The following is an 18,947-nucleotide window of genomic DNA, read 5'->3' on the forward strand; positions in this document are numbered from 1 at the left end:
CTTCCTGCTGCCGCCTGCGTCAAGAAGTCCATCTACTCTCAATAAACTTTGCCTCTGTTCACCATTTTTGTCTGTGAATCCATTTTTCGGTTTTGCGAGACAACGGAATTGGACCAGAACAGAAAATTTGGCATCAATATGACAGGGTTCCTGGTATAGGGCCTTTCTATCTTTGTCAGCTCTCTTAATCTATCCTTTTTCCATCTAATAGAGAATGTAGTTTGAGGGTTTTTCCCTCCAGAGTGCACAATCTTTATTAGCAGGTGTCAAGAGTACAAACTAGTAACAATTCCAGAGGAATCCAAAGGAGGCAGGACATGGCTCCTTTCCCCCAGCTGAGGGCCTGTAACCAGACCAGCCACCTTGAACCCAGTACCGCCGGATCTTCAAACAAGATCCCAGGGGGAAAGGAGCAACACCACCGAAGATTCCTGGGCTGGGTACCATCATGGGCTGCTTGGCCTCTGCTCCCAGCACAGCTCAACAACTCCAGGTAGGGGTGTTAGGAGACTGGCTAAAACTATCCCTCTCCAATCCAAGGAAGAGGTGTGAGGTTGCGAGCTCCTGTGGGATTTAAGAAAGCTACTTGTGGTTGTTGTCCTGGGTCCTGTTCTCCCATTTAGCCAACTTTACAGCACTATTTAGATTTTAAAAGATAAATTCCTACAACTTCTTTAATGCCACTTCTGTCATTTGTTTTGATTCATAAACCAAATATTTTGCTAGGAAGCTAAAAATTTGAAAATGTATTCAAACACACTAAAATCATCAAAAATTAGAGTACACCCTTATTAAGTCTTACTAATCATGGATTTGATTATTTCATGGATAAAATAATTCATATATCATGATGCATAGTGTATTTCCTCTTGAAGGATCTAGAAAGCCAATAAAGTAATTTTTTTCTCCTTTTACAAATTCAGCCCTGTATGTTTGTTTATCCATGCTTTTAGTACTTTGTGATTTCTAATTATGGAAGACATTATCACTTTGAGTTGATCACCAAAATTTTCAAAATTATGATGTGCTATTTGAAGCAAGTCTGAATTAATAAACTATAACTGCATTGTGGGAAGTCAAGTTTAAATATATATGTATATAGTTTATTAACAGCAGTAATACATGTTTTGGAACAAAAATGTATATATTAATGAAATATTTATAGGTATTGGCTTTTCTTACTATAGTGCACTCAGGAAAGAATGTTATGTAGAAAAAAAATGCTCTTATCAAAATTACTTTCAATCTTCTTATCATGCACCACACACATATTGAGGATCTAGCAATATACTCTAAGATCTTAAGAAGATAACTCAAATTCTGTGATTCTAAGAAGCATTTTAAAAATTATACCTCAGCTGCTTCATTTTCTTCTTGAAGTAAAGTGTGCTGAAATTCTGTTCCAATCTTCTTAGTTTTTTCAGCAGCTGTCCGTTTCTCTTCTTCATAGGACATTGCAAGTATGCCCAAAAACAAACTTGCCATGTAAAAGGCAAACCAAAAACTTATTATAATAAAAAATATCATGTAGACCTTTCCAGAAGCATAAAGAATCTAAGGAGAGGTGGAAAACAGGGCAAAAAAGGAAAATGTTATTTATTTTCCTGTAATCTTTTTTAAAATAAAAATGAAGTTTTTTTATGAAAATAATTTAGTCATAAGTGAAATGTAATCACAAGACAGTTCAAGCACTGGCTCTATGTGGAAAAATAAGCAAAATGAACTTCAACTCTAGACTTATCTAAGGTATAAAATATATAGTACAAAACCAAAAAAAGATTTGAGTAATTTAATTAATTTAGGGTAAGCATTTGACTTTTATGTCTTCATTAATAAAGAAAACATAGTAAAAGTAAAAAATTGTCATCTCCCAATAAAGAAAGCTGGATGATCTAAATATGGAAGGTTATTTTCTTTGCAATGGAATCTTTAAATATATGAAATTTAATAAAGTTAGAAAATGAATGTTTACAGATTACTTTCTTCTAATAATTACTTTATGGAAATATTACAACAAAATCCAAAATTAGGTATTCAAAAGGATGGGGAAAAGAAATATTTCTGTACCTGTCAGAATATCTATTTGGTAAAGAACTTTAGGATTAATCACAAGGGAAAGACATATAATTCACTTATGTGTATTCATTTATAGATAGAAAAATACTAAATTTTAGATTTCCAAACTAAGCATTAACTAGTTTTTATTTCATAATAAGTACCTAAGACAGATCATAAAATTAAAAAAATTTAGAAAATTTTAAGTAGACATTACAAATCCAAAATATAGTCCATTGATTTATCCTCCTTGTTAAAAATATATGAACAAAGTCAAGAAAAAAATGGGAATAGTTTAATTTTTAAATATCCATTTGATTCAATAAATAAGCATTATTTACAGAAAATATTGTGTTGATATAAAGAGTTAAGAAGGTACTGATTAATAGGAAGTTGTAACATTCCATGAGAAATAATTTTCATTAATCTATAGTATATAGTCTTTAAAAATATTTTTAATAAACCCTAGTATCCCAATGAGTCAACTGTTTAAGATTTGGTTAAATATTTTTTCCTATTGAACTAGCTGTCATTTACTGTACTATATTCAGGAGTCAGAATCCTCTCTGAATAAAAAACTTGAATCTTTGTTTTAATTATTATTATATCTTCTTGAGAAACTATGGCACACAAATCATCAGTGATGAAGACACACTTTCAGAATTTGGATTTCAAGTCTGATAACAGCAAGCCTTCTGTTACAACTGAGGCATGATTAAACATTAAAGAGAAATGAGAATAGAAGAATTGAAAAAAAAATAGCCCATTGTTGGTATTCAATAAATAATTATGTAATACTTGGTAATCTCATAGGTTCAAATTTGTGACTGAAGAATTGGTACCCAGAAATCTTCTTAACTTAGTTCATATCACAGAGCAGGACAGTGATCCCCGTATATACCTGTGTTGTAACTTTGGAGAGGTTACGCAGCCACTGTGATCTTAGTGTCTTCATATAAAAATCAGATGTATATACGCACTATGTAGGATTGTTGCAAAGGTTAAATGAGATATCACACATAAGAGTACAAACTTCAATACAGTGTTAGGGTATAGTTTGATCCTTAATAATTCTTGTTCTCTTTCCTTCTGTCTTCAAATTCTTCACATCCAAATGTAATAAACTATGTCACATTTGAACATTGTCTTAAAAGGGAGGGGTGTGGTACCATTCTTATATGCATGGCATATTCTCTCTGTTCTTACCTGATGATACAGTGCTTCAGGGTAGTCCTGCATCACCAACCGGAATAGGGCTAACAAGGCCCAGCCAAAGTTGTCAAAATTTGTGTAGCCATTATCAGGATTCATGCCAGCTTTTATACACGCATATCCTTCAGGACACTGACTAAAGAATACAAAGAAAAGAACAACTGCTTACTTTTAGGTGACTTCCAGATTATGGCCAAATCATAAATCTAGAACATTTGCCCATAAATCAGAAAGGGCTCTTGTTTCCATAGGGAGCAATCTTCTCCCAAACAATTTCCAGGGGAAAGCTGCAAATGAGTTAGATTTTTAAGTTGGTATAAGTGAAGAGTGTTAATTAAGCTAAAAAGAAAAGGGGCCTGACAAGTACTTTTTGCCAAGCCTTTGTTAAAGGTTTCTTTAGTAACCAATATCAGCGTGAAGTTATGAATGATGAACTATAACATAATAAAAATAAAACTACAAGAGTTAAGGGTTTAATTTTTAATTGGTCTCACCTCAAATTCTTAGATCCTATTATCTAAGGGTGAGAAAACATTTATTATATCAGTAATTACAAGCAGTACTTGCACTACCATGGAAAGAACAAATAATATTTCATTTCCTTTTATGGAGTCTTCATACTTTTATCTACTGGGGGCTTGAGTGTTGAGGTCAATTATTACAGTAGTGGCCCAATAAATGATTATCTATCCTAGTTCCCTCATACATTATTTTGGCTTTGGCCAAGTGTCTTATTTTGAACATTGGTTAATGTTTAATAAATGTGATACAAACATAGGTATAAAAAGTAATTACGCATTGAGGCTTTCTAAATTGTTGATCCACATAATCTGAACAAATGAATATTTGTTTTTAAGGCACTAACTTTTGGGATCATTTATCCTGCAGCAAAGTATGATGGCTATAGGTGAAGTATTGCATGACTTTCTGGCCTTGAAATATATTATTGTGATTCTGGATATTCATAACCAGGTATCTTCAATATGTGTTAGGAATGTCCACAAAGAGGAGTTAGCTGGTGTTGTATACGACAGACACAATGGGATGAGTTCACAATTTGGACTTGAGAATAGAGTGTAAACCCAGAAGTGGCTGGGCAAAAAGAGTTGAGCAAGCGACAAAATATCTAAATCAATGAAATACGACAAAACTGCATAATTTAGGCTCCTCTCCCCATCATGTGCCATTTGTCAACGTGGGCCCCTGAGCCTAAGAAAAAGTAAGCCTACAGATGGGTAACAAGTCATCCAGCTGCGGAAAGTAGCATAAGGAACTCCGAAAGGCATTGCACTGTCAAGAAGCACTTTATTTCTACTTTATTATCTCTTCATCTGAAATTATAGGACAAGACATGAGAGTTGTGTTCTCACTGAAGAATTACTTATAAATATTGTTTTCAAGAACAATAAGCTTTTTCTTAATTAACATTATAGTCATAAAAGATAGACAAGCCATAAATAAGTGAAACAACAGCATGTCTTTAATATTTCTTTCTTCAAAGACTTGGGGCCAAAGAAAAAATTTTATTGTCTTTTTTGGTATTTTCTGCTAGCTCTGAGGCACGCTAAAAACAGAAAAAATCAGATCTTGTTTAAGTCCCAGCTCTGCTGTTTACAAATGAGCATTATATTTTTCTTGACCTTAAACAAATCATTTAGCTAGCTTGCCCATTGTTTTCTAAAAAAAAAAAAAAAAAAAAATAGAATCGGTTTAATAGTATTCCATACTATTCATTCTCAGCATGGTTTCAAAGAAAGAAAAATAGATGATCTAATCAAATAGGAACCATAAGTAAAGATAATAATTATCCAATAAATATAATTGATTGATAATACTGACTTGACAGAAGAAAACATTAACCTCACTTACCTGGCATCTGATCTGTTGCCACAAAGGAGAGCATATCTTTCTCCTTCCAAATAATAATAGTTTTCTGTTTCTGAAAATAAGAAATAAATTATATTCTATATCTAATTTTCTAATCTTGAGTGAACAGCATATCTGAAAGCCATTTAAACCTCTATAGTGAGAAGAAATTAGCATATAGCCTGGCTTTCTTTTTTTATTGTCTAAAGTTCTACATATGTCTCCTCCACCCCCCCACCCCCGCATTGTCCCCCCTGCCCCTCCAGCCATTCCCACCCCAGGCAAGCCCCACCGCCCCAGTGTCTGTGTCCATTGGTTATGCTAATATGCATACATATAAGTTCTTTGGTTGCTCTCTAACCCCCCCGACCTCCTCTGCTATTTGTCTCTAGATCTATTTTTGCTCATCAAATTATGTTGATCATTATATCCCACATATGAGTGAGATCATGTGATATTTATCTTTCTCCAACTGGCTTATTTCACTTAGCATAATGCTCTCCAGTTCCATCCATGCTGTTGCAAATGGTAAAAGTTCCTTCTTTTTTATCGAGGCTTAGTATTCCACTGTGTAGATGTACCACAGTTTTTTTAATCCACTCATCTGCTGATGGGCACTTAGGTTGTTTCCAAATCTTAGCTAGTGTAAATTGTGCTGCTATGAACATAGGAGTGCATATATCCTTCCTGATTGGTATTTCTGGTTTCTTGGGATATAGTCCTAGAAGTGGGATCACAGCGTCAAATGGGAGTTCCATTTTTAACTTTTTGAGGAAACTCCATACTTTTATCAAGGAAGCTGTCTCAGCATCTGAAGCACAGGCCAAAAGTCCTCTGGCAATCCATCTACTTCACTAACCTGAACGTGACAAAACTCAGTGTAGAAAGAGGAGAATCCCTTTCAAAATTAGAGTTCAAGAAAATGAATGTAACCAGCCAGGTACATCCAGACCCCTGAAGGAAAATTTCCTAAAACTAATATGTTGGAAAGCCAAGGGTCTTTATTTCCAAGATTTATTCCTGATGCTCTTCCTGAGCAGAAGACAAGATTTTCTGTCTTTGGGTTAAATTTCCATTCTCTTCTCACTTCGAAGCTTATTTTTCTTCATTGAGCAGCCAGAGCCAATTATTTCCCTGGTGTCACCTAATTTCAACCACATCCGAAGCTGATCTGAATTATAGCCCATAGAATTTATCCAGATATCGTTACCTATTAAAATGTAAACTGTGTATTTATAAATATAGTTACCAGGGTTGGGAACATGCATTCCTAGGAGCATTTATTTTTAGATCCTAAATTCAAATCATAGAAATCAAACCCATGAGAGCAGTTCTGAGTGTGTGTGTGTGTGTGTGTGTGTGTATGTGTAAGAGTATGTACATACAAAAAAATACATGTACATAAAATTGTACTATATATGTTATATATACAAAACTGAATTACTCCAATCTCAAATAATGTCACTTAAATTTGTCATCTAAAATCATTTTAGAAGAATTTTTAAATTATACATAATTAGAAACCATTGATCAAACCTCTTGAATAGCAGTTAAAAATGAAATGACAACCAAAGAACTTATGTGCATATATGCATAACCCAATGACACAGACAATAGTGAGACGAAAGTCTGAGGAGGGGATGGGAGTGAGGAGGAGGGAGTCAAGGGGGGGAAAGGGGGACATCAGTAATACTTTCAATAATAAAGATAAATTTTAAAAAACAATTGAAATTTGACATTAGTAAAACTGGACAGTCCCAAATACTTTTCTATGTACAAGGATTATGACATGACAATTAGGTTAATAATATTATATTTCAGCAGCTCCTAGCATGCTATTTGAGGAAATGGATTGACTATTTTAAAGAGGTAATCTTTAAAAGTGATTTGTTCTTAATATATTTTAACAAAGATGAAAATAACCTGTTTTCTTAGCAATAATTAGTGAAGTAGCAAAAATTATTTTTAAGTAATTAGCATATTTTGTTACATTGTCAAAGGAACCAAAGGGTATTTCAATTGTAATCTAACATTTAATATCTATCTCCTAATGTTCTCACCACTAAAATTGGGGCCTTGAAATAGACACATGTTATAAGGAAACATTTCACATACTCATATGCTAATAATTCTGTATTACTTGCATCATTATCATTTCATGGGGAAAACTAAAGAGTAGAATTGATTAAGATTTATTTTAGAACTTATTAAATCCGAAGTATAAATTAATGTAGAAGGACTACATAAGGTTAATCAATATTTGGTTTTTATTAGTTGAAAAATATGCTTTTATTTTTTTCTAAATACTGTCAGAAAGGACCTGATAATTTTAATGTGAGAGAAAAATCCAGTAAGAGTATGGTCTGTGTAAAGGGAATGGGTATTAAACCTGGATTGTGCTTGGTTAGAATCCTGATTTTATCCCCATGTAGTTACAGTATTCTGGAGCATTCACTAAATTTCTCTGAACTTCATTTCCTTATTTGTACCAGGGGTTATTCATGCCTCCTCTGCAAGATTATGGTAAATATTATTTCTATTAGCCTAAAATATGCTCAAAATTGGAAACTTTAGAGATCCAAAAGATGCTATCACGAAAGTGAAAAGACAACCCATAGAATGGAGAAAATGTTTTCAAATCATGTATCTGATAAGAGTCTAGAATCCAGGATATATAAAACCTTATTTTGATTCAATAATAAACAGAAAAATAACTCAAAGAGAAATAGATTAGAATAGACATTTCTCCAAAGAAGAAAGTAAAAGACGTTAGTCACAAAGGACCATACACTGCTTGATTCCATTTATATGAAACTAGTGACATTTCGTGCATGGGGGGGTGTGTCCCTCAGCCCAGACTGCACCCTCTCCAATCTGGGACCCCTTGAGGGATGTCCAACTGCCCGTATAGGATCGGGCCTAAACAGGTAGTCAGACATCCTTCTCACAATCCAGGACTGCTGGTTCCCTACTGCTCGCCTGCCTGCCTTCCTGATTGCCCCTAACTGCTTCCACCTGTCAGCCTGATTACCCCCTAACCACACTCCTGCCAGTCTGATTGATGCCTAACTGCTCCCCTGCCAGCCTGATTGCTCTTATCTGCCCTTCCCTACAAGCCCGGTTGCCCCCAACTTCACTCCTCTGCCGGCCTGGTCACCCCTAACTGCCCTCCCCTGCAGGCTTGATCACCCCCAACTTCCCTCCCTTGCAGGCCTGGTCTCTCCCAACTGCCCTCCCCTGCTGGCCTGATTGCCCACAACTGCCCTCCCTTGTAGGCCTGGTCCCTCCCAACTGTCCTCCCCTGCTGGCCTAATCACCCACAACTGCCCTCCCTTGCAAGCCTGGTCCCTCCCAACTGCCCTCCCCTGCTGGCTATCTGTGGTGGGCATCTTGTGTCCACATGGGGGCAGCCATCTTTGACCACATGGGAGCAGCCATCTTGTGTGTTGGAGTGGTAGTCAATTTGCATATTACTCTTTTATTAGATAGGATGTCCAGAATAGGAAAGTATATAGATACAAAAAGTAGATTAGTGGTTGCCAGGGGCTGGTGCAAGGGGAATGAGAAATGAATGGTAATGGATAGGAGTTTCTGTTTAGGGTGATGAAAATGTTCTAGAATTAGATAGTGGTGATGGTTATAAAACCTTGTGAACAAACTAAAACTGTGACTATTATGGTACATAAATTACACCTCAATTTTAAAAAATAGAACTAAAAATACCCCCCGTCCCCCTAAAGAAGCATTTAAATTGTTTGACATAGATGGCAAGTGATTCTTACCTCGAATATAACATGGGTTTCTGGTTCTGTTGTGCAGGATTTCAGTTTCATTTTCTTGGGGCCATCGGAAACATTTATGCTTTAGGTTGCCCATGAAGAACCCCATCCCAATTAGAGAAAATATGATCAGAAAAAATAGAGTAAGGATAATGATACCGGTAAGTTTCTTCAAGCATTGGAGCAGGATCCCTACATAAGACTTCACACCTGAAAAGAGACAAGTTTGTTTCCAATAAAGTAATATACTTTAGTAAAGCAACATTAGCAAACTTCTCCCATGGCAAATACATATCCATTGAAATTGGTAGCTTTGTGTTTCATAATCTAATTTACCATTATCTAGGTCTAATAAATAAAATGAATAAAACACCAAACTGGAAGGTTTTTGTATAATTGCTAATTTTTTTATACTTAACAAAATAATGTAGTCACAATATATTTTATAATTAGGCATTTGTTTGTTTCTCTTTACTACATAAAGGACAGACTTTCTCTCTTGGTTACTGCTTTTCATACCAATCACTATTGTTTATAAGCATATGTAAAATATAGAGTTATTAATCAAAATGAGTTGAAAATGTTGAAACAAAAACTAGTTTGAAACAGCAGTATTCTATAATATTCTTTCATTAATTTTTAAGAATTCATTTTTTGGAGCTGATTAAATAAGAGATGTAAAACCAATGGCTAAACCAAAACACTACATATGTATATAACCAAGTCTTCATTAAAAATGAAATATTTAATAAGTATTTCCATTTTATTAGAAGAAAAAATGGGATCACTTTACTATAATGTAATTTCTGTGGCTATCATAATGAACTTTTAAAACATGTATATTTGCACTTACTTCTGTTTGGCAACTACCCCGAGCCCTCTGTATATTATTTTACTGAAAAATGTTCCATATTGTTTTATTGGAGTAGCTCTTAAATAATATCACATGTGTGTGTTTGTATATGTGTATATTTGTATGTGTGTATACATATACAGTATATATAAACCAGGTTTTTGTGAGTTTTATTCTTTGGTAACATTTTGTTTGAAGGTAAAAAAGTCACCATCCAATTTTACAGAATCAAACTGATTAATAATTTTCTTTATTATCTACTATTCATTGTTACCTACCATATGCCAACTTTGACTTTGATTTCTTGGTATTGTTTTCCCCTTCATTTTAGTTTTAAACTTTTATTTTGTTTTAGTTTAGGTATCTCTGGGGGAGTTCAATTTATTTCTGATTTAATATCAAAGTCCCTACATTTTAACAGAAACATTTAACTCAATTATTTTTATTTTCATAAATTGCCTTTGTTTTGGATTGGCCTTTGCCATTTTGGTTTCCTATTTTTATATTTCCCTTATGATTTTCTATGTGTTTTATCTTTCCTAAATTAACTTTAATATTTTTCTTTTTTCTTCTAGTGTGTCTATTTTGAGCACCTGTATCAAACTTAAATTCTTATTTTCAACAAACGTACTCTCTACATCAAAAATAAAACTGTATCTACCATAGTCTTCTCATATAAGAACATAATCATTTTTTTGCTTTCTCACATTTCTCAGTTTCTAGTTCTCATTTTTATTAATATAATTTTGAACCTCTGACCTAATTATAATAGTTGAATTTTATGGATTTAGCATTGTATATTATTTTTCATGATTTACAGGAAAGATAACATTGATATTCTTACAAAGGCTTGTCAGAAAATATAAATTCGTGCAAGTAGGGAGTGGAGGAGACTTGGATGAATGTGCCTGACCTAAAGGGTAAGCTGCTCTTCAATTACAGGTGGTAGCTGCATCCAGGAATTTGGTTGGATTGATGCTGACAATTTATCCAAATTAATTTAGATTTGAATGTAAAATCACCAGATTTTTATAAGGTTGGTATCTATTCCAAAGTTTTTAAAAGCACAAACAACATATGTTTCTAGTTCAAGAATGACCCACAGATGTCCAAGTTATAATTTATAATATTTGTATTCTGTTTTGCAACCCACTAACAACATAATTTGTAATTCATTCTCTGTTGAAATGATTTAAGACTTCATTGTGATTACTTTTGATAGTAAATCTTCTCATTGTTGAATATTTTATTTTTATATTTTTGTTTTTCAGCAGACATTCAGGAAAGACACATGTAAAATTCAAGAACTCTTGGGTGACTGAGATTATTTTTCTGTTCACTTCACACATAAATGACAAACAGGTATGAAGTTCTGGTGTCATAACCTCCCTGCCTACATGCCCTCCAAGTTCTGAAACTCTACTGCCCACTCACGAGGCCTAAGGATTACCTTTCCATAGGCTCTTTATCTTTGCTTTTTTGCTTGTAGGAGTTTTGTAATACTTTTATGAATGTATCATTTATTTATTTATTTGTTTGTTTGTTTATTTATCTAGTATAAGATGAGCCTTTTCCATTTGTAACTAAGGTCTTTCTCAATTTAAGTCAGGGGTCCTCAAACTTTTTAAACAGGGGGCCAGTTCACTGTCTCTCAGACCGTTGGAGGGCCGGACTATAGTTTAAAAAAAAAACTATGAACAAATTCCTATGCACACTGCACATATCTTATTTTGAAGTAAAAAAACAAAACGGCAAAAACACCTGCATGTGGCCAGCGGGCTGTAGTTTGAGGACGCCTGATTTAAGTGATTAAAAAATTCTAGTGTATTTTTTAATAATTTGTCTTTTACATTTTTCTGCCTCCTTTTTAGTATTACCTATTATCCATAAAATGAAACTTAAATTTTCTCTCCTTTATTAATCCATCCAATTTTTGGTTCTACTGCATTAATATAGAATGTCTCTAATTTTTCTGTACAACAGGTTTTGCTTTACCATAATACTATAGAGATGATACTATATTTTACTGCCATCAAATATTAACCAAAGTTATTATAATTTTATCATATTTTAGTTTTAAGAGTATTTTTATTTGTCATTTTATAATCTCATTTTCCTCTTTTGCTTCAAAGAGTCTCAATTGGGACTACAAAATATGATATTTTTATGCTTGCTCCTATTTCTTAGAGCACTGTTTTTAAAGAAAAAAAGAGAATTATTTTCATTCTCTTAAATAGTATGTTTCTCTTTCTGTGTTGCAAAATATTTTTATACATTTTATATTGCTGCTATGTGCCTTGATTACTTTCTCCCTTGTAAAGAGCAGATTCTACCAGCCTGAGTGCTCTGAACTCTAGTGTATGTATTCCTCTTGTATTAACTGGGATCCACCTGATTTCTTCTATAATCCTTGTCAAGATTAAGATGCAGTTGATGCAATTTTATGTTCTAATGATTTGTAGAGACCAGTAAGGAAGTTCAGACTGTGACTATTCCTAGCAGGGCAATTCTCACTGGTTTCTTCACTGGGTTTGGCAAAACTGTCATGCACAAATCATGTTTATTATACACCTCTACTGAGATATAACTCACAAACCATACAATTCACCCATTTAATGTGTACAATTTAATGTTTTAGTATGGCCACATGGTTATGCATCCATCACCACACTCCCCAATCTTTTTGCTGTTTTGCCAACCTGGAATTTGTTTGAATTGATACACAGTATGCATGTGTTTGGCATTCTTCATGGGGTACCAGTGCACAAAAGTTGCCTGTAGTTCTTACTTTTGGTATTATCACACTTGCCTCAGGGTTTATTGATCTACTAACTATTTCGTACTAGTCTGAATCATTGGAGTTTTCTACTTTGTTAATAACAAATTAGAAGGTTTTAAGATATCTTCAGGAATGGGAGCTAAAATTTGTCCTCAGCATCTTCCATCAATGTGGTCACAGCCTTATTTAGCAGGAACTCCTTGAATTTTGTAGCATATGGAATACACCTTATCCAAGCACTCAGAACAAAAAGGAATTTCTTATTTTACATTACTTTATTCATTTCATCTGGTTGTTAGATGCAATTAGAAAAAGGAGAAGTTAGATTAGATATCTGTCTAGGCTGCTGTCTCTCTAAGAAGTCTAAAGACAATTATATAAGTTCATATTTAAGATATAAGAATAAATAAATAAATATTAAAAAATAGAAAAATTATATTTTTGATTGATCTCTATATTTTATAATTATTGAACCCACCTCAAATAAATAACAGTCAAATGTGTAAATTTTTTGCCTTTCCTGTAATGACTGAAACAAATTTAAATATCATATAATTCATTAATTGAATAAGCTGAAGCAGTATTCAATTTAATATTTCTCCAAACAATAACAGAGGAATTCAAATGATTATATGGAAGTACATAAAACAAAATGAACAAAAGGAACTCAATATCATTTCTTACCTTGGTTTAAGGGAATAATTTTCAAAATTCTCAAACTTCTTGCAACTCTAAATATTGGTGTGAAGTTTAGAGGCGAATATATTGTTATGTGCCTGTGGAATTAAGTTAGAGTTATTTAGAGGTTATACAACGTATCTTTGGCTCCTTATGTTCTTTAAAACTTATTTTAAAAACCATATATCCAAACATTTTCCTTGCTTTCATTGTTCCATTTTGAAAATAGTTTTATTACTGATTGGAAGACAAAGATTGCTACAATGTGCAAAGTAGCCGGGTAAATATTAATCCACAAATAAATTATGAGAATTTATAAAATTTTGACAGTGAGTACTCTTAAGTCCATATTTATGTCATCTTCATAAATATTTTGTTGCTTAACTAACAAAAAGATTCTTTAAAATACAAACCCACAGTCTTTTAAAGGAATGAGTTTCAATGTAAGGGTTTAAGGTGATTCTGATGATGACAATGGTAATGGTGGTGATAGCAGAAGGCAGGGTACATACTGGTCCAGAGCACAGACTCTGGATCCAGACTGCCTATGTAGAAATCCACTCTTCACTAGCTGTGTGACAGAGAAAAATTACTTAACCTTTCTTGCCTCAGTTTCTTCAGAAGTAAGGTGTGGATAATACTTTCTTTTTCAGAGGGTTAGGACTAGGTGAGCTAATATATGTAAAGTGCATAGAAAAGCAACTGGCACATGCTATTTGATATCTAAATGTTAGCTATTAACTGTTTGCCAACAGCAACAGCAGAAATAATCTATACTAATAAAAGGGTAATATGCTAATTAGACTGGGAGACCTTCCGAATGTCCTGGACAAAGCCATGGTGGTGGGGCTGAGGCAAAGGCAGTTAGGGGAGATCAGGCCAGGAGGGGAGGGAAGTTGGGGGTGATCAGGTTGGTGGGAGCAGAGTAGTTGGAGGCAAGCAGGCCAGCAGGGGGGGCAGTTGGGGGCGAGCAGGCCAGCAGTGGGGGGCAGTTGGGGGTGAGCAGGCCATCAAAGGAGCAATTGGGGGCAATCAGGCCAGCAGGGTGGGGGCAGCTGGGGGTGATCAGGACAGCAGGGAGGGCAGTTGGGGGCGAGAAGGCCAGCAGGGGGTGGCATTTGGGGGCGAGCAGGCCAGCAGGCAGAGTGGTTAGGGGTGATCAGGCAAGCAGGTAGGGTGAGCGGTTAAAAGCCAACGGTCCTAGATTGTGAGAGGGATGTCCGACTGCCGGTTTAGGTCCGATCCTAAACCGGCAGTTAGACATCCCCCGAGGGGTCCCAGATTGAAGAGGGTGCAGGCTGGGCTTAGGGACACCCCCTCCCCATGTATGAATTTTGTGCAATGGGTCATTAGTGATAGTAATAGAAGTAGTAGTGATAATTGCAATAATTTTAGCTACTATTTTTTATTGCTTACCATATGGCAGACACTAATTATTAACCTTTATAAAGATTTTTTGAAGAAAAATTCTTTACCCAAAATCTAGAAATAGAATATTATTTTTAATTTATTTAATAGGGGTTCAACACCATTAATCACTCAGCTACAAAGCAGAGTATATTAAACAGATGCATTGAAAAAATAAATACACATGTAAATCATTAGAATTTAATGTAACAACACTCTATGAAATGTAGAAAATGTATGTGTGTGTATTTTTAAAATATCTTATTCAGATATCTAATATATATTATTGGTATTAAGAAAGGTAGCTAAAAAAAAAAGTAAATGTGAGACAGAACCAAATATGCTAGTATCCTCTGCTGAGTCTCCAGAAGATTTTCTGCTCACTAAAACTAACTTAAAAAGCAAAAATCAACCTCTATTTTCTTCATTTCATATTGAAAACATAGATAATATCCCATTCCTTTCATTCTTATTCCATATCCTATTACCTAGTTCAGTTGGAGCTGTCTGAGAGAACTCACTATGATTAGAATTTATAAAATACTCTATATTTGCAAAAATTTTTGGGGCAGAAAATTTTGCCAACTTCAATTTTTTAATGAAAAGTATATGCTTAGCAAGGTATTAAGATGTTCACAACTTAAATAAATACTCACTCAAACAAAGTTACACTGAAGTCAAGCCAGTTCCACGGATCACCAAAGAAGTAGAAAGATCCTGTCCAGATGCCTCTTGCAATGAGTTTTACAAGTATTTCAAATGTGTAAATTGCAAGCAAAGTGATCCTGCAGAAAAAATTATATATTAAAAATTATACATATATATATATTGAAAATAATACATTGTCAGTTCTGAAATACAATGTTTATGATAACTGTCTGGCAAACAATCAACTAATGAACCAAGCAACCAACCAGACAATAAGAAAAGCAAGTGCCCTTTGAACCACAGACAGGCTTTAGATAGGGCTTCTAGGGTGGCATATGTCTCATGGCATTAACCATATAATTTGATTATCAGTTTTTTCAACAATCCTAGCTCAAGGTTATATTCTCTCTATATATTTAGAAATATAAAATATCAACTTTATTCCATATTGGGGATCACACTGAATTGTAAAGTAGTTTAAAGACTAATTTTATCATATGTTTAAATAAGGATTTTTATAGTGAATCAGTACTATATTTATCTTCCAATTTCAACTAGTTTTAAGAACAGAATTAAACTTGAGAGGTAGCATCAAAAAAGCCTTCATCCCTAGAAAATGTAATGGGCCTTTCCATCATTATAGGCTAATGCAACTCAATCTACTCACATCTCTCAGGAAAGAGAAAAGAGATAGAAAGAAAGGAAAATAACTTTTCTTAAAGAATAAAAAGAATAAAGTGATTTGAGTTTGAAGCAAATCAGGTATGGGATTGCAATAGTAAAGAAAATCTGAGGCACTGAAATATTACATTAATCCTTAGTGATTAACTTTAAAATTATACCATAGACATAAACATACAGCTAAAGACACAAATTTACACAATGTTAACCTAACAGGTTTGGAAATAATGAAAGGGTAGAAAGGGTATTAAAATTGATTAGTTGATATATATGTAGAGTTCTATTTGGCAAATTCATTAATCATGATATATAAGTATTATATTATGTACAATGAATATTATATATACATTATAAATATTAAATTATGCAATGTTATAATACTTAGTATGTAATGTACTATAATGCCACATGTAAATATAAAATATAATCTTATATTAGATTACATACAATGAAATTATATAACTTACTGTAATTCTGGCCCCCACTTTGGCCTCTCAGTCAGGGACATAAATGTGCAGTCAATCAGAACACTAATCAAAATTAATAGTCGAAAAAAGGTAGACTGCAGTCAAGGAATAATAGATAATAAATAATATTGGAAATATATGTTTCTAAATCTGTTTATATGTATGTACACATATGAGATAAAATAGTTTCTTAAATTATCAAAAATATATTAGTTATTGATAAATGATGAAGATTAAGATTTATTAATGTTTACTACTGTTGTGTGTACTTGAAAATATATTTAAATGAATTTTCAAATATGAAACATTTAGTGCAGTTATAATCCAAATTTGTATATGACCTAAAATGAGATATCAATTCAAAAGAGGAAATGACTGCAGCAATATTTGAATAAAACGGTTGCATTTGATATTTGTACATTCTAAAGCCAATAGAAAAGGATATGGATGTACCAAAATCTTAACAGCTGCTCTTCTAATTGAACTGAAAGGAGACAATGTACACCAGGTGGCATTAAATCTGAAAATTTTTCTCTTCTTATTTAATACCATGAAAGTCTGTAAGGCAAAAAAAAAAAAAAAAAAAGATCATGTGAAATTAGAACATGAACTATATAATCTAACCAATTATGCAACATATTGACATTGGTCATTTCCGTCATGAGTTCTAACAATTACATTTTTCTTATATTTTGATATTCTTTTACATATAAAACCAATGGAAAAGTGTTTTTTCAATACTCTTTTAATTGATATTTAGGCTTATCTACCACTATTTTTTGCGGGGGGTGGAGGGAAGGATTCTACTGAGAAAACCATTTGCCACACACCAGTCCTCAAAATTTCCAGCAAAATTAAAATAATAGGAAGAAAGGTATATATTAATGATTCACGGAGATTTATTTACACATACCAGAATTCAATGAATGTAAAAAAACATTAATTTTATTTCAAAGCCAATGAGGTGTGGGATTACAATAGTAAAAATGACCCAAATGTACCTAAATGTTACCCCAATCATTAGTAATTATCCATGGTATAAAACCCCACTTGTTTATTATCATTTTCATAACATACATTTAAATCATGTAAATATAATACATTGGAACATAAAACCAAAACTAATGAAAGATAAAAAAAATCCTTAAAATGAGTCATTTATGTATATATGTGTGTATCTGTATATATGTATATATATGTGTGTATCTACAATATATATGTATATACACTTACACACAGTGAAAGTGTGTGTGTATGTCTCTGTATACACACCTTTACTATAATACATATCCAATTGAAAATTCATTTATTGTGATATGTGCATAAATACATTTCATATTGAGTATTATATATGTTATATAACAGGATATAATATATAGCATATAATGCAGTGTAATACAATCTATAATAATAAAAGCATAATATGCTAACTAGACCAGACGTCCTTCCGAACAACCTTCTGGACCAAGTCGGGGCTGCCAGGGCCAAGGTAAGCTGCTGTGGCTGTGAGGACCGAGCCCCTTGCATGAATTTCATGCATCAAGCCTTTAGTATACTATAATATACTAAATTATATGTATTAAATATGATCTCTTATATAGGGTGGGGCAAAAGTAGGTTTATAGTTGTTCATATGGAAAGTAATACAATAATTAATAAATTATAATACAAATAAATTGTTTCACATACAACTGTAAATCTACTTTTGCCCCACTGGGTATACTATAGTATTATATTTTATGTTATATAACATATAATTATACAGAAGTGTATATGGTAATTATATATAGGTATTTATATTTATACTAGAGGCCCAATGCATGAAATTCATGAAAGAGTAGGCCTTTGCGGCTGTGACAGCTGCCTCCATCTGTCTCTCACAGCCCAGCTTCGTCCGGAAGGTCATCTGGAAGGATGTACAGATGGCAGTTTGGTCGATTTGCATTTTACGCTTTTATTATTATAGATATAGTTCTTTAAAATTGATAACTTTAAATAGCCAATCACTTATATATATAAGTATTTATATAAGTGTATATAGTTATTTATACTAGTATATAGGTATTTATATTTATATTAGTGAATAAAAATATATATGTGCTAATTATTTATACATACTAGTATATGTTCTAAATGGAAACCTTTTCCAACATACAATCTATGGATATCTCAGAAGAGCTGTGGTTCTATAAAATGATCACCTTGCCGTCCATCCAGAGTTTTGCTTCAATTCTATTGGTATATCAATGAATGCTCTACACAAGCGTGTCAAACTCAAAGGCTAACACAGGCCAAATAAACAAAGTTTAAGTTCATGTGGGCCGCAAAAAAACAAAAGCTTCAATTTTCATAAAATCGTAGGTTTATTTTGATAGAGACATGCTAAATACAAAGAGCTGAAATAAATGAGTAATCTATACTAATAAAAGGTAACGACAGAACAGCAGGCTGTTGGGGCAACCAGGCCAGCAGGGGGGGGGGCGTGAGGGGCAACTAGGCTGGCGGGGGGGGGGGGGGGAGTT

General features: G+C 33.4%; 1 protein-coding gene across 1 annotated transcript in view; it reads right to left on the minus strand.

Annotated features, from left to right (window-relative positions):
• The window catches only part of SCN7A (sodium voltage-gated channel alpha subunit 7), an 82,730-nt gene that overhangs the window by 41,378 nt on the left and 22,405 nt on the right, over positions 1–18,947 (minus strand). Inside the window, exons 3-10 of the mRNA XM_008138613.3 lie at positions 16,871–16,983; positions 16,426–16,515; positions 15,286–15,414; positions 13,229–13,320; positions 8,916–9,122; positions 5,137–5,206; positions 3,262–3,403; positions 1,354–1,554 (exon numbers count right to left, since the gene is read on the minus strand). Of these exons, the coding sequence (XP_008136835.3) occupies positions 1,354–1,554; positions 3,262–3,403; positions 5,137–5,206; positions 8,916–9,122; positions 13,229–13,320; positions 15,286–15,414; positions 16,426–16,515; positions 16,871–16,983 (1,044 nt within the window). The remainder of the gene's footprint in view (positions 1–1,353; positions 1,555–3,261; positions 3,404–5,136; positions 5,207–8,915; positions 9,123–13,228; positions 13,321–15,285; positions 15,415–16,425; positions 16,516–16,870; positions 16,984–18,947) is intronic.

The sequence above is a fragment of the Eptesicus fuscus genome, chromosome 11, assembly GCF_027574615.1.
Source record: "Eptesicus fuscus isolate TK198812 chromosome 11, DD_ASM_mEF_20220401, whole genome shotgun sequence".
Lineage (NCBI taxonomy): Eukaryota > Metazoa > Chordata > Mammalia > Chiroptera > Vespertilionidae > Eptesicus > Eptesicus fuscus.